This window comes from Etheostoma cragini, chromosome 1 (assembly GCF_013103735.1).
Source record: "Etheostoma cragini isolate CJK2018 chromosome 1, CSU_Ecrag_1.0, whole genome shotgun sequence".
In the NCBI taxonomy this organism is placed as follows: Eukaryota; Metazoa; Chordata; class Actinopteri; order Perciformes; family Percidae; genus Etheostoma; species Etheostoma cragini.
In genome coordinates, this window is record NC_048407.1 from 26,506,516 (window position 1) to 26,520,404 (window position 13,889).

A 13,889-nucleotide genomic window follows, 5' to 3' on the forward strand; every position below is an offset into this window, starting at 1 on the left:
CTCTGGCTATTCAGTAGTTTTTTTGCCAAATAGTTTTTTCTGGAAACCCGTGTGTATTGCTCAAGAAGTTGTCATTGTGGATTTGCTTTACCATTACATTATCTCCTATGGAGAACTAATTTCATACGAGGGTAATGGCCTCTGGTTGGGTTATGCACGGCTGTTGTGTTGAATAAAACACTGATGAAGAGGACAGGGGAGAGAAAAAGTCATGCTGGCCCTCCCTCCCTATTTCTGTCAGATGAGGTCATCAAACACCAACCTGCTTTGTATATTAATGATGTAACAGCCAGGGATTTTTGGACACCCAGTCCCCAGAGACTGCTTGGCTGGAGGCAGAAGAGAACTTCATCTTGATTTAAGAGGGAGATAACACCCTCGATAGACCCGTGACAAAGGCTAGATAGGCAGTGTGAGAGGTGATAGTGAGGGAGTGTGGACGCCAGCAGAGAGGAGAAGACAGGAGAGCAGCGAGGCAGAGGAGGATACACTGTGCCTTTAAAGCACCAAGCCCCTCCTTCACATAGCCGAGCAGAACAGCAGAGTGGTCCTGGCAGGAGCGTGAGCCCCACGATAAACTCTGGCATCAGCTTCCCTTCATCCGGCAGTCAGCGAGGACACAGTGAGGGCGCAGGGGCAGAGAGACAGGGACGGAGAAAGAGAAAGAGCAAGAGTGAAAAGGGGGGGGGAGAGAGAGACCAAAACAGGCAGATAGGCAGTGAGGGAGAGGCTGTCATAGGAATCAAACAGCTCCTTTTCTTTTTTTTACAGCAGCAGCTCAGCCGTTGTGTCTGCTGCCTCCCGGTGCAGGCAACTGCTGACTGGTGACGGTTTTCGGCTTCACAGTTCCCTGAGTGATGGTAGCGGCAGCATCACAATTCGAAACAGCAGCTCTCCTCGCGGCTTTGGTTCTAAGTCATCTTCAGCCTCCTCTCTCCCTTCTCAGAGTGCTATCAGGGCCATTCATCGTTCCCATCTCATGCCTCCTGCCTCCTACTCCTCCTCCTCCACAGCTTCATCCTCCACTTCTACTCCTCTGATGAGACACAGCCTCAGAGTGAAATAACCCTGCTGACAGAAGCTTCTCTCTATGTCAAGACAGTAAGTAGGGGGAGAGAACTCTGTGTGAGTGTGTGTGTATGTCAGAATGTGTGTGAGACAGAGAGATAAAAAGAGGGAGTGAGAGAACAGCAAAGCGGCGAGAGAAGAAGATGTTAGTGTGTGCGACAGAGGGTCTGCTAAAGAACCAGCAGGTTGTGTGTAGCTTGAATGATCCTGCTGTGCGTGGACAGTGAGCTCTGGGCATAGCAACAGCAAAGTGATGCACAGGAAAGGTGAGTAGGTGTGTGTTCCGGCGTGCGTGTTTGCATGTGTTTTTGTGGAGGTGAGGCAAGTGCTGCTGAAGCAAGAGATGTATTCTGACAGCAACAAGAAATCATCAACGCAGTTAAATCCCATCCTTATCAGGGTCTCTTTCACTCTATTGCTGTTGATGCTTTATGCTGCAATGACTTAGAGAAAGAACAAGGCATAAAAAGAAGACGAGGAGGAGACATGAGAGAATAAGTGATTGCTTTTCTTCCCGTCTGTCCAGGTGCCGTGTGTGATTGGCCAGCGCACCCCGTGGCAGTGGCAGTGCCCTGGATTTGGCGAGAAGCTCTCCCACCTGCTTGTTTTCTGGGTCCCCTCTGGGAAGCGTTCATGGGATTTATCTCTTCCTGCTGGATGGCACTGAGCTCTCTGCCTCTCTGAGAAGAGTCCACAGAGAAAACATACACTACACGGATAAGAAGTAAAATTATTATCCAATCACAGCACAAGGAGGCAGACCGGGTTCCCTTAGCAACAACTGAAGAAGAGAAGAGAATCCTTTTCTGTTTCTGCTCCCTTGGTTTTTGGGCACACCCCTGTGGACTGCTGTGGGTCAGTGTTTTTGAGAAGACTTGGAGAGCGCTGTTGCATAAGACAAGCTGCCACCCAAATTTCAAGAGAAGGTGCTCATTCACCTTCCAGCCCCCTTGTAACTGTGTCTCTTCGACACTATGATTTTTTTGTTATCCCTCTACAAATTCTCATCACAGGTCACGTTCCGCTGGCTTGGAAATCAATTCAGTCTGATCCCACGCCACCTGGAATAAGCCCTGCTTTGGGGGAAAATTGGACGCTCTGTAAATAAGACCCACACTTACCTTCCTCCCTTTCATGGACGAGAAATGAAGGACAACATGATTAAGTCATCATCTGCAAAGAAAATGGATGTGGAGCAAAGTTTATTTTGATGTGAGTTTCTATTGAGAGTCGTTTTATTTTTCCTGGAAGGGGAAAGACAACACACAGCACAGAGGAATATCCCCTTCTCCAAACAGGATCTGTGCTTTCCCTCTTAAAAGACAGTAGTCCTTGCTGAAAGACTATATTTGGAAAGAAAGCCTTGTCCCTGCTGGCCACCAATAATGTAGAACACGATCATTTTGAAAATTGAGCCACTGCTGGGAGTTCTTTTTTTTTTTTAAATCTATGTTGAATAGCTTTCTCTATCAAACCCTTTTTCTGCTTTCACTTTTGTACGTTAGCCTGCCATTATGTCACTGTGTTTCACAAGATTAAAAGGGTTGTACAGGACAAAAGTGGAAAAGGTAAAAAGTCTCTTCACTGTATAGACAGGTTTTTTAAAATAACTTCTCCTCTGGAACAATTTCAAATGTACACACAGACATATTAGTTGGCCCAACAAGATTATGTAAGAGTTTCCTACCAGCTTTAGCCCATGTGTTTTCTCCTCTTCCTTTTCCATGGATTTACAGCATTTGACTTTTCCCATGCTTATTTTCTCTTCATTTTTGGAAGCATCTACCAGAAAGCATGGATGTCCGAATGTGACCCTGTGCAGAGTGTGCGGGCGAGGCAAGGTGTTTTGGCTGCCCAGGTGCTTTTAAGATGTTGAGGTCTCCCTGCGTGGCCGGGGCCCCTGTTCGGATCAGTAGCACTGCGGCTCCTTGTAGCCAAAGACATGGACCCCGACTCGGCTCCCCCACGCCCTCAGCCTGTTGGCCACTGGCCCCACGTCGCCCTGTAAAGGATGTCCCTCAGCAGTGCTCCGGCCCGGGACACCTCTGAGACCCCCAGCCCGAGAGAACGCATCCGCAGCCACATGAAGATGGTGATTGACCAGCTGGACGGAATTCTGAAAGAGCTCAAGGATGTGGCCAAGGAACTCCGGGAGGTGAGGTTGAAAAGCTTATCAGGCTTCTATGGGGATTTAGAAAGGAACAAGGAGAGGAAGAGACCGAGGCAGGGAGAGGATGTGGGTAACCAGATGGGTGCGCTTCTCAAGTAGGCTGCATTTAATTAAGTGTAAACTAATATTTCGCACCATGGAGATTTTGATTAAGATTTGAGAGTGATGAGATCTCACTTTTTTGTTTTGTAGCAGGATGTTATTGTTGGTTACAACAGCACACAGGATGTCTTCCTTTTCCAAAGAAACAACTGCTTATTGCCAATTACATGTGCCCTTCTTGTGTTCAGTGGTGTCTTGTGGGAGGTACAGTATATTTGAAGTGCTGTTGGAAAGCAGCAAAGCCAGGCTAAAAGGAAACACAGGGGCAGGCTTAAATAAGATACAAGACTTATCGCCACAATAGTTATATAACCATTTTGTCAAGAATCAGCTGGATTCCTACTGTATTTTTTTGCAACTGCCATGGAAACACAATTTGTGTGTGTGAATGTCACATGTACAGTACACAGTTTGACCAAGGATCAGCAAAGAGAGATACTGTGCATGTGCTCTGACATGCATCTGCAAATGTGTGGACTAAACACGTGTGTGTGATGGCTGATGATCAGAGCACATCTGTTCATGTGTGTTAGAGAACAAAATGGCCCTCATCATATCTTTTGGATCTTCCTCTGTGTCCTCAAAGCTGTGAGCTCTTCCCGCAAAGCTCCTCCAAAGAAAGAGACAAAGGCAGATAGACAGAGACAATTGAAACCTGACCAAACAGTTGTGTCCGACCCATCCCACATCCTCCAAGCATATCACATAATTAGCCTCCCACTTGCGTCTGATCGGGGATTCAGAGGGAGTTTATGTGTGTGTGTTTTGAAATGTGTTGAAGAAGTGAAATGGTGGATGTTAGCGCATGTAATGACCTAAAGGAGGAGGAGGGTTTAGAACAGCCAGGGCAAAGCTGCCATAACTCACTCCATCTCCGCACAGGATTCCCTCCCCCCCACCACACCCCCTCTTCCTCCTGACTCCTAGCTCTGTCCCACTCACCACACTCTACTTTATGTACTTGCACAGTTGGAGGTGCAAGGGCACAGCTCACAGTGTACCTTCCCTCTGGTGAGCAGGAGAAGCCGGCCTGCGCACAGAAGTGATTGATTATTATGGGACAACTGCAAGTGGAATAATGCTGGCTGGAACTATTTATAAACAAAAACACAGCCTGTGCCTCTGCCAGCTCCAACGCATATTGCCATTCTTATCCCAGACCCCATTAGGTAGGGCTCTGCAAAGTGGCTCAAATGTCATTTTTTATTGGGAGAGCACAATCCCACATATTGAAATGGCTAAGGAATCATATTAGCTGTAGTGGCAGTCATAATGCTGGTATCAATATCCTGCAATTAACTGACCTGAGAGACTGCAGACGGAATCAAAGGGAGATGAAGAAACGGAATCAGTGTAGCGCCATCAGATGCATGGACGCTTAATGTTCCATAAAATCTCTCATTCTTGGCCACATGAAAGGAACAACATAATAGATAACAACTGTCACATAAATAAATGATGAACTGCGGTGTGAATGTAGTGAAATAAATAACTCAGTGAAGGAGCAGTAATGACTGATTATAACCCACAAGGTCTTTGCGGAACTGGAGATACTGCAGTGCTCTGAGGAGTCAAAGCTGACACTCCAAAGCACGTAGCTGCCCAGAAATTAGGAAGTTTCTTGTCTGTTACAATGCTTATTTCATTGTGCCAATTGGTCAAAAGGTGAATTCAAAAAGTCTTATTTCAACACATGATTAGTAACACTGCAATAGAATCGGCCTACATTCAATGTTCAGATTTTTTAATGCTTCAAAACTGCGTACATTGCATATTTCAGTCTTTATTTAGACCAAGAAGTCCTCTACATGTAGTAAAAGGAGAACATTTGGGAGATTTTCTAGTCAAGTTTTAGACATCTGGTCTTTGTGGCCTTATGAATTAACCATCAAAAAAATGTGTGTTTTGCAGATTTTCTTTTTTTTAGGCGATTAGAGTGCAGGGAATAATCCTTTCATCGCTACATTTTAAATTGTTTACAAAGTTTACCAGTTTTTAATTGAATACATATTTCAAACCCCAGGGACATTTTTAACGAGGCCTCGGGGGAATCTCACATAAAAAGTAGGTGACACAGAAAATAGTTTAAATGCATTTTGTAAATTGATTTGCTTAGCTAGTTTGTGAGAAGGCTAGGGGAGGGAAACTCGCAGATTTCAGAGTTATCAAAGATGGGAATGATAGATTCCGAATGACTTACAGCACAATGCTGTATAGGATAATTGATATTAAAAAGCACCAGTGACCAGAGTGTATACATAGTGAACAGGATATAAATTATAGGAAACTGAGACACGGGTTGTAAATAACAGAACTGCCCTTTTAGAAAGACCTTCACATCCACTGATTCAACCACCTAATTGGCTTGCTTTTCTCAGAAAAAGAAAGAAGTCTTTAAAAGAGGTCATCCATTGGTCTTACTTTTTTGTCTGCCAGAATTCATCATTCTGAGTTAGGATCATAACAAACAGCACTCAGTGCAGTTTATTACAACTCTGTGGTGAACATACATTAAACTTTAATCACTGTCAAGTAAATTGGGGATTTTTGTTCTTGGGTGCCAAGTACATGGCATTCAGAAACTTGAACAGTACAACAGTGAAAACCTGCCTTTAACAATCTCATATTCTGCAGGTTTATTTCTCTTGAAAACGCTCAGCAAACAGCCATTTTGAGGGAGCCTGAGAAATGACCGATAATGAATGGTAATTAAAAAGCAATACCACAGCAATTTCCATTCATGTATGTGCAACTTTTTTGTTGTCAAATCTTCAGAGTAGAACAGTGTTAACCATTCTAGTATTCTGGTCACTAGGTACGCTAATACTGGTTTTGTATTTTATCAGGTAAAGACGTACCATCTTTATTCCACAGATGCAGTCCAATTTATAAAGTTAATTTAGATTTAGATATTTAGCAACCCATGCCATGGAGCTACCTACAGTACCCCCAAGCTAGCAAAGGAAGACATTTCATTATAGCCTGGTCTCTAAAACTATGCATTTACCGCATTATACTGAACAAATCTATGTGGAAGTATATCTAAAGCTGTTTTATTAAAGAGATTGTTCTAATTTAAGCATCACGGTTACAGTCTCAGACATTAAATCTCCTTTCATGTAAAAAAAAAAAGAAAACAAGGTGGGAAATTAACATTCTTTGTCCAGCAGCCACAGTGGCTGGTAGATGTCCAATTTTACCAGCCACTTATATTTTTTACAAGCCACTTATTCCGCAATTCAAATTTATAAAAGAAAGTGCCATATCATATTTTGAATTACTTCAATACATTTTTTTATTATTATAATTAATACATATTTTAGCTCCAAGGTTTTATTTCTATACATTTATGTTTATAGTTATTTCAGGTATGTGTGTGAGTGATGTGGATGTGTTTTTTCTTTTGAGAAGTTTTTTTTATTTTGCACTTTCTTTTGGCTTTTTTGGAAATAAGTTCATAAAATATCCATTTTCTGAGTGGATTTTTTCTGTTTTAGGTTGAGACATGTGGCTAAGGTACTCATTTTGTATGTAACCCATGTAATATGCTTACAGTAGTTTAAAAAAAAAAAATTACTTGGACAGAAATATACATTTTCTATCTAACCTCTCTAGCTCTGTGTCAGTAAGTCCTAGAGTAAAACTGACACTAGGAACAAAAAACTTAGAGTGTTAACTTCCCAATGACCTCAGGCACATCCCAGAGGACCAAAGTATGTGGGAACTGCATCACTTATTTTTGGTAAAAATGTAGAAGAGAAAAGCATGCATTTTCAAGTGTGAGTAAAGAGGTTAAGGCTCTACCAACAATGGATATATTGTGCTCTGAGTTAAAGAGATGGGGAAGGTTTCTATTACCATCTTCAACGTTAATGATGGTTACCAAACATGTTCACTCCTGAAGTGATTTCCCAAGCCCAAAACTGCATTATTATGGCATACAAGATACACAGGTATGGAGGAAAATTACATTCTTCATTGTAGATGGATACAAAGAATATTATCCTGGTATCCTGAAATTATCTGAAATGTCAACCTCATGGTGGCGCTAGAGGGAATATCAGGAGATCAATGAAGTAAAGTTAAGTAGTAAAGTACCATAAATGTTTGGATACACTGCTCCTGGGGTCCCGTCTTCTCCAGCTGTATGGTAGTGCACTTATATATGTTATGACCAATACGAATTGTTTGCATTTTGTGACAACGCGTAGGTTCAACAGTAAGTCCAGTGCATGGACTGGTCGTCGGGAAGGTAGGCCAACTATTACCTTTGTTTTCCCTTTGTCATAATTGTGCCACATATTCGAAAAGTACCTTCGCTTTTTCTTTACTTTGCCCTCAACAGCTACGGCTGACTCAGTGACGGACCTCTTAACACCGGGGATATGTAGCCACATTTATTCTTACCAATAATTTTCCTTTTGTCTGGACCTCGGCTCAACTGCACGTTGTCACGAACTAGCACGGAAAACCACTCAACAAAAGTCTGGAGTTGACGGAAATATAGGTGGTGAAAGCCTCGGCTGTAAACTGTTTCATTTCCCATAAGTTCTTCATAATAAAAGCCTTACTTTATTTTGGTATTTGTTTTTATCATGCAGCAGCAAAATCCGGAAATGTTGGGGATTCACTAGCAGTACCGTAACATGACTCCACTGCGTATTGTCACTTAGCAACAGCACTCTTTGACAAAAGCTGTCCAGTCCGTTACATGGACTGTTTTACAATCCACCCGCCACTGTGGCTGCTGTACAAGGCAAAGTCACTCGCCACTTTGAAAAAGTGCTTATTTCGTACCCTGAAGACAAATGTAACCGAGCACAACGTTTTTTCAAGATTGCTCCCTTCCAAAGCCTATTACAGGAAAAGGCAACCTGTCTTGCTTGTAAATCCCATTAAAAGCATCATGGCAGGTAAAATGAAAAGGATCTAAAGAAAAGACATTGGAAGGTAATATACTGATAAACTAATCTATTTGTAACAATAACATTGGCATGAGTGGCAACTCCAGAGGAAATATTTCATGCACGTATCATTTCAACCTTGGACAAAGAAGTCTGAGGATAAGCAAGGAAAAATAATGACGCCAAAGAAGATGCAAAGAAACCTCTGAAATTGCTTATGCTGAGTTGTTCCTTTTGCTCAAACTGAATTTCACAGAAAGAAGGAGAACTAAGGAAACACAAATGTAGGAGTGCACTCATGGTGGTTATTAGAGACATGTAGACTGATAAATTGAAAGAATTTAATGAAGCACTAAAAAAGAAAAAAAAAAGACTGGGAAGAAGATGCAGTGGCATTGAGAAGGGAGATTGGCAGTGAGCTACACATCTTTATATGGAACCTAACGGAAATGATGGACTGTTATTATGTGGATGTAGTTATTATGCAGAATCATACCACCAGCATATGATGCTGCATGTCTGTGCACGGCTAAAGACAAATGAACATAGGAATGCAATCAGGACTTGTAGAACTAAAGCTCCAGATGAGAGGAGAGAATATAAGCTGGACAAAGAGCCATTATCAGCAGCAGAGTAAAGCACGTCCAGGATACTGGCCTCTATCAGTCAGCCTTGCAGTAGTTGTCTGCACATGCTCGTCGTAAAATACAAGAGACTGGCTTACTGTTTTGCCACAGGAGGGAGGCAGCAGAAAAACACTAGTGTCAGGAAAAAACTGCATGCAAATGTCAGCTTTTTAGGAATGAAGTCCTGAGTAACAGCTTTATTAATGAGACTGGCCACCATGCAGTTTTAGAACCATATAATGGATTTTTGAAAGTGTTTCATGAATGTTTTTTGATCTTCTGAAGATCAACTATAAAAAGCAGCAGGACTTTAAGGTTTTGGTTGTTTTTAGAACTGACAGTCATCTTTGTGCTTGACAAGCAGAGTCTACCACTAAATATGCAGGAGCAGCACATCTTATTTAACCTTACATTAAAGAAATGGGGGGGGTCTATTCATATTCTATCCATCGCCCAATATTCGCATGATCCTGTTGGCATGGCTGTCAAATCAGGGCATTTGTGCTAAAATGGAGTCTGTCAAAGAAAACTGCCATGGGTATGATTCGATCGGAGAGGCTACAGTGCGATGCTTTTGTTTTATGTCTAAGGCATCTTTAAATGTTGCATTGTAGAAGCTCGGTGCGGAGAGAGTTTCCAAACAGCGGGCCCTCAGATCAGCCAGCCAGTGGCGTCTCCTTATTGAGATTGAAACCAGTTATGACACATCAACGTCATGGGGGGAACCATAGTCCCCCCCGCTGAAGTTCTACGCTCAGCACTGAACCAAATCTGTTCCAAACCCAGAGGCAGCCCAAGGGAGACCAAAACCAAAATCAAAGGGCCATATCCTTTCCTCATTGTGTGTTTCCCCCTGCTGATGCTGCTGCAGAGCAGGGCAGGGAGCAGCAAACTGCCTAGCAAGAATATTTCAACATTGAACCATGAGGGGGACTTCAGTAATCACTAGCACTTTCACTCGGTGAGTGAAACAATACAAACCACGCTGGTAAACACACTCTCTATGAAATAGTTGATCCAAATACGAAGATCATACACATATGTATTTGGGTATTGTAAAGATATTGGGAAAATTGTTGATTATTGTAGGGTAAATGTGTCACTGCAGAGGCATGTAATACAATTGAACAGAATATTTTAGTTAACATTATAGTAATATTAGTAAGTACTATAGTATAGATTTTCTCCCAATCAGATACCTCGGATAAATATTTACCGCAATTCAAGTAGATAAATCTTTATAGCCACAGAGTTGGGAAAAATATGAGGAAAAAAAGATTATCCAACAAAGTGTGTCTACTATATTACAAATACAAACCCAGTTTAATTCTACAGTTAATGATGACTAGATGTGGCTGAATATCACACAATCTTGGCAGGAGATTGGTTATTTCTGTTTGTCCAATTCAGAAATTACAATCAGTCACAAAGCTGTGTCCTGGTGGATCATTTCCCACAAACCAACCACTTTGACTTAGTCAAAGTGGTTGCTTTGTGGGACCAGCTGACCACAACCAGTGATCTCGATTGAGGATGGCCCAGTCTGTTATTCCACTAGAGAGAGACTTTACTTCAGATTTATGCAGGCTTTTGCCAAGTCTACATTCTGTGAACATGTCGACCAGCTCCAACAACACTAGGTGGGACACACTGAAAGCTTAACCACTCAAACTGGAAAGTACTCTTCAACCTGACATACCTGGGCCAAAGGGTTTCTTCTCATTAAAAGCCATTTGGAAGAAATGACAAGTAGCCGCCTGCTGTTTCTGTCAAGTTGTTCCTCCTTGTCTGACCTCCTTTGTGTGTGGAAATTAAATTCCTAAATTAAACTTTGTGACATGTCTCAAGCGGAGTTCTCTTTGCGCAGGAAAACAACAAGAACAAGGTACCTCAAGCCTATCTATTCTTTGCTGAACATAAAATACCCTGCCATCTCCACACCTGTGTTGCTGCCTTGAGCTGAGCTCCACATACACTTCACTTGGAATGAATCTCAATTATTCTCAGGTCTGACGAAACACCGCTTCTGTCTGATCTCTTGGTTGAACTGATTTTAAATTAATTCTAACCTGGCCCCAGTCATGCTAGTGTTTTCTGCTACAAAAATGTCATCCTGACCTCATTGACAACGGAAGATCTGATTCAAAGGCAGCCCATCACTTTACATTAAGGAAAGGAAAGAATGTTTAACATCTTGTGTATTTAATTTCTGCTTTTACAAAAACAAGCTTGCAATTAAATCATCATAATTTGATTCCTAGATCCCCATATTAAAAAGTAAGCAGTAAAAGTAAGGAGGGAGGGAGAAGCCTTAAACAACGGGTTAAGACGTTAGTGGCATCTAACCTTGAGAGCTGTGGAGAGAAAAAACAGCAACACGCAAAGCATTCCCCCGAGCCTCTTTTACCTAGCTCTGCTGTGGAGCTTCAGCTTCTGTAGGATGCAGGCCCAGCATATTGACTAGCCCAATATGCCCGTAAGACCCACTGGATTAGCTGGCCCTTTGAGCTCTGCCTCCTTGCACGAACTCCGCACTCAGCATCGACTGTAATGAGTCTTTTAGGTTAGACCTCTGCTGAGGTAAACACTCAAAAATTGCACTCGTCTTGCTCATTGATTTTTTTTTTTTAACTAACATGCCTACTGTGGGCTAGTTACAGATGAAGCATTTGAATTTCTACCAAGCATGTTTTTGATTAAGCCATGAACCCTTTTGCGTGTCCCTAGGCAAGGAGAAAGCTGAATAGGAAAAAAGGACTTAAGGAGAGGGAAAAGATAGACGGAATATGTGCAAGAGAGACAAAGTGTAGAGAGAGAGAGAAAGTCAGAGATAATGGTTTCTCCAGCTGCACAGAATTGCGACAGACTGGGTGGAACAGCTTAGATCAATTGTTGCAATTGTACTCGTTCGTGGGCGTGTTTTTGGATTGTTTTGGCCTATCTCTGTGCTGTGAATAAAACCAGTAGGCTGTAGTTAATGGTGTGAAAAATGGCATCCATCGAAGTGCACAAGCAGCCTCCAAGAATAGCTACATCATTTCATTGTGTCAAAGCATACTGTAAGCAGAGGACAGCTTGCTCTCCATTAGGCCGTAAGACTGACTGTCTCTTTCACCTGGAGTGGATACTGACTTTTATACAGTACAGATGCACATAAGAAATAATAAGAAATATAAATAATGTAAAACGATGTTTTTGTCAATTTCAATAGCCTGTGAAAGTGCTCAGACCCGCGTGGAACAATTCACTCACCAGTGTAGCAGCTTAATCCCGCTACAATCTTTGGTACTGTGTTATACTGAGTAATCATCAGGAGGTTTTTTTGTCCTTGCATTTATTTTTAGCCGTAGTCTGTGATGCATCATAAATCAACCCAGTTTTGAATGAGATTGTTCAGGTTTAACCAGAAGAAAAAGTTGAACTCAGATAGCACACAACTGAGCATTTGTATTCTCTGGCCTTTAAAAGGTTTATGCAAATAGCACGTCCATCCTCCTGACATATTATGTCAAGCAGGTTTTCACAAATAACTTACAGGTGGTTTCTTAGTGCTACGAACATTCAATTTTTGATATTTTAATGACGCAAAACTAGTAGTTTGTTGTGCATTTTATAGGAAGTTCCTGAACAAAAGAATTATGTTTAGCTTCTTCACATGTGTCATTTTATTGTAAAATCCTAGAGCATTTGTTACTTTATTGTGGAAGTCCAATGAATTGAAAGAAAAAAATTAAGCTAAAATTTGTCATAATTTAAACAAATAAGCCACTGCACAAGGAAACTATCAGGGGAGGAATACACTTATAAAGAGTTACATTTAGCCTCACTTGCAGAATCTATGGATGCTTGTAGTTTGAAACATTTAAAGTCTTCATCAGTCATTCAATGAGGGAGGAAAATCATTTTAGTGTTGTTAATGTATTTTAGAAAACATTTACTGGGTTATGAAGAATGATCCTCAGCTGTGTTTGGGCTAGGTGTTTAGTTGTTTACTTGCAAATTGGGCTTGTGGTGTTTGATTTCAGTAGAGATGGCCACCTATCAAGAGCAAGGATAGTGTCAGTAAGTGTAGGTGGGGCCAGTGTTGAGGCTGCAGGTGAATAAGTTTGCCATGATCATTAGCTGTGCTTCCAGTAAAATGTCAGCAGTAGTGAGCTTTTTGCTCAGCTTGTAAGTGACCTTGGTCATAATGTTTGTACATGTTTCACCAAAGTCAGTGGGATTCCCTGTAAAGGGCAACAACTTTACAATCTTTGAGTTTAAGAGGTAAAACCACAAAATCAACCCTGTTCTGCGCCTTCAGAGATAGCTTTACATATTTCTGAAATTTCCCTCCCTCCCACTCTTTTTAAACTGTCCGACCACTGCCTAATATTAAAATATTGCAGACAAAAGATAACACTCCACATTATACACAAAACAAAGTCAACAAACTTGTATAAATAATTTCTCTCTCTCTCTCTCTCTCTCTCTCTCCCCCTCTCTCCCTCCCTCCCTCAGTGGCATGGATGGCTGCCACCACTGTCATTGTCAATAGCATGTCAACGCGGCACCTAATGCAGGGCAGCATTAGATAAAAGAGGCACAGACAGAGGACAGGCTAATTATTCAGAGTCACAGCTAAGAGCAGACGAGGACGGAACATGTCAACAAACTGTTTGGGTGATTAATATTTTTTGTCATCTGCGCAGTCACCTGTGCAGTTGACAGTTTAATGCCAAGATGATGAAGCCCACGATTTCTGACTTTTATGCAAAGTAGACGGTACAGCAAGGTCTACAAGGGTGAATAACAATTAGACTTTTTGGTCTGCTGTTATTCTCAAGGATATTAACTGGGTATGGGACTGCAGGTTGATGTGGGCTGTGGCAGATTGTGTGCAGCAGATTCTGATTAGAGAGAAAAATCCTAATTATGATTATGCAAAAAGCAGATTGGAAAAACCTTTTTTGTACTGATGAACATGCATTAGCAAATTCCCAAGGTTAATAACTTTTTGTCTTCTTTGTTCCCAACATG

General features: G+C 41.7%; 1 protein-coding gene across 2 annotated transcripts in view; it reads left to right on the forward strand.

Annotated features, from left to right (window-relative positions):
* The first annotated feature begins 331 nt into the window (after positions 1-331).
* Positions 332-13,889, forward strand: part of insyn1 (inhibitory synaptic factor 1) — a 50,743-nt gene continuing 37,185 nt past the window's right edge. The window contains exons 1-2 of one of the 2 annotated variants that reach the window (XM_034872996.1): positions 332-1,101; positions 1,595-3,223. In XM_034872996.1, coding sequence (XP_034728887.1) covers positions 3,080-3,223 — 144 coding nt within the window. In that variant the 5' untranslated portion in view covers positions 332-1,101; positions 1,595-3,079. Of the gene's footprint in view, positions 1,335-1,594; positions 3,224-13,889 lie in introns of both variants that reach the window. The other variant, XM_034873005.1, reaches the window with a different exon arrangement.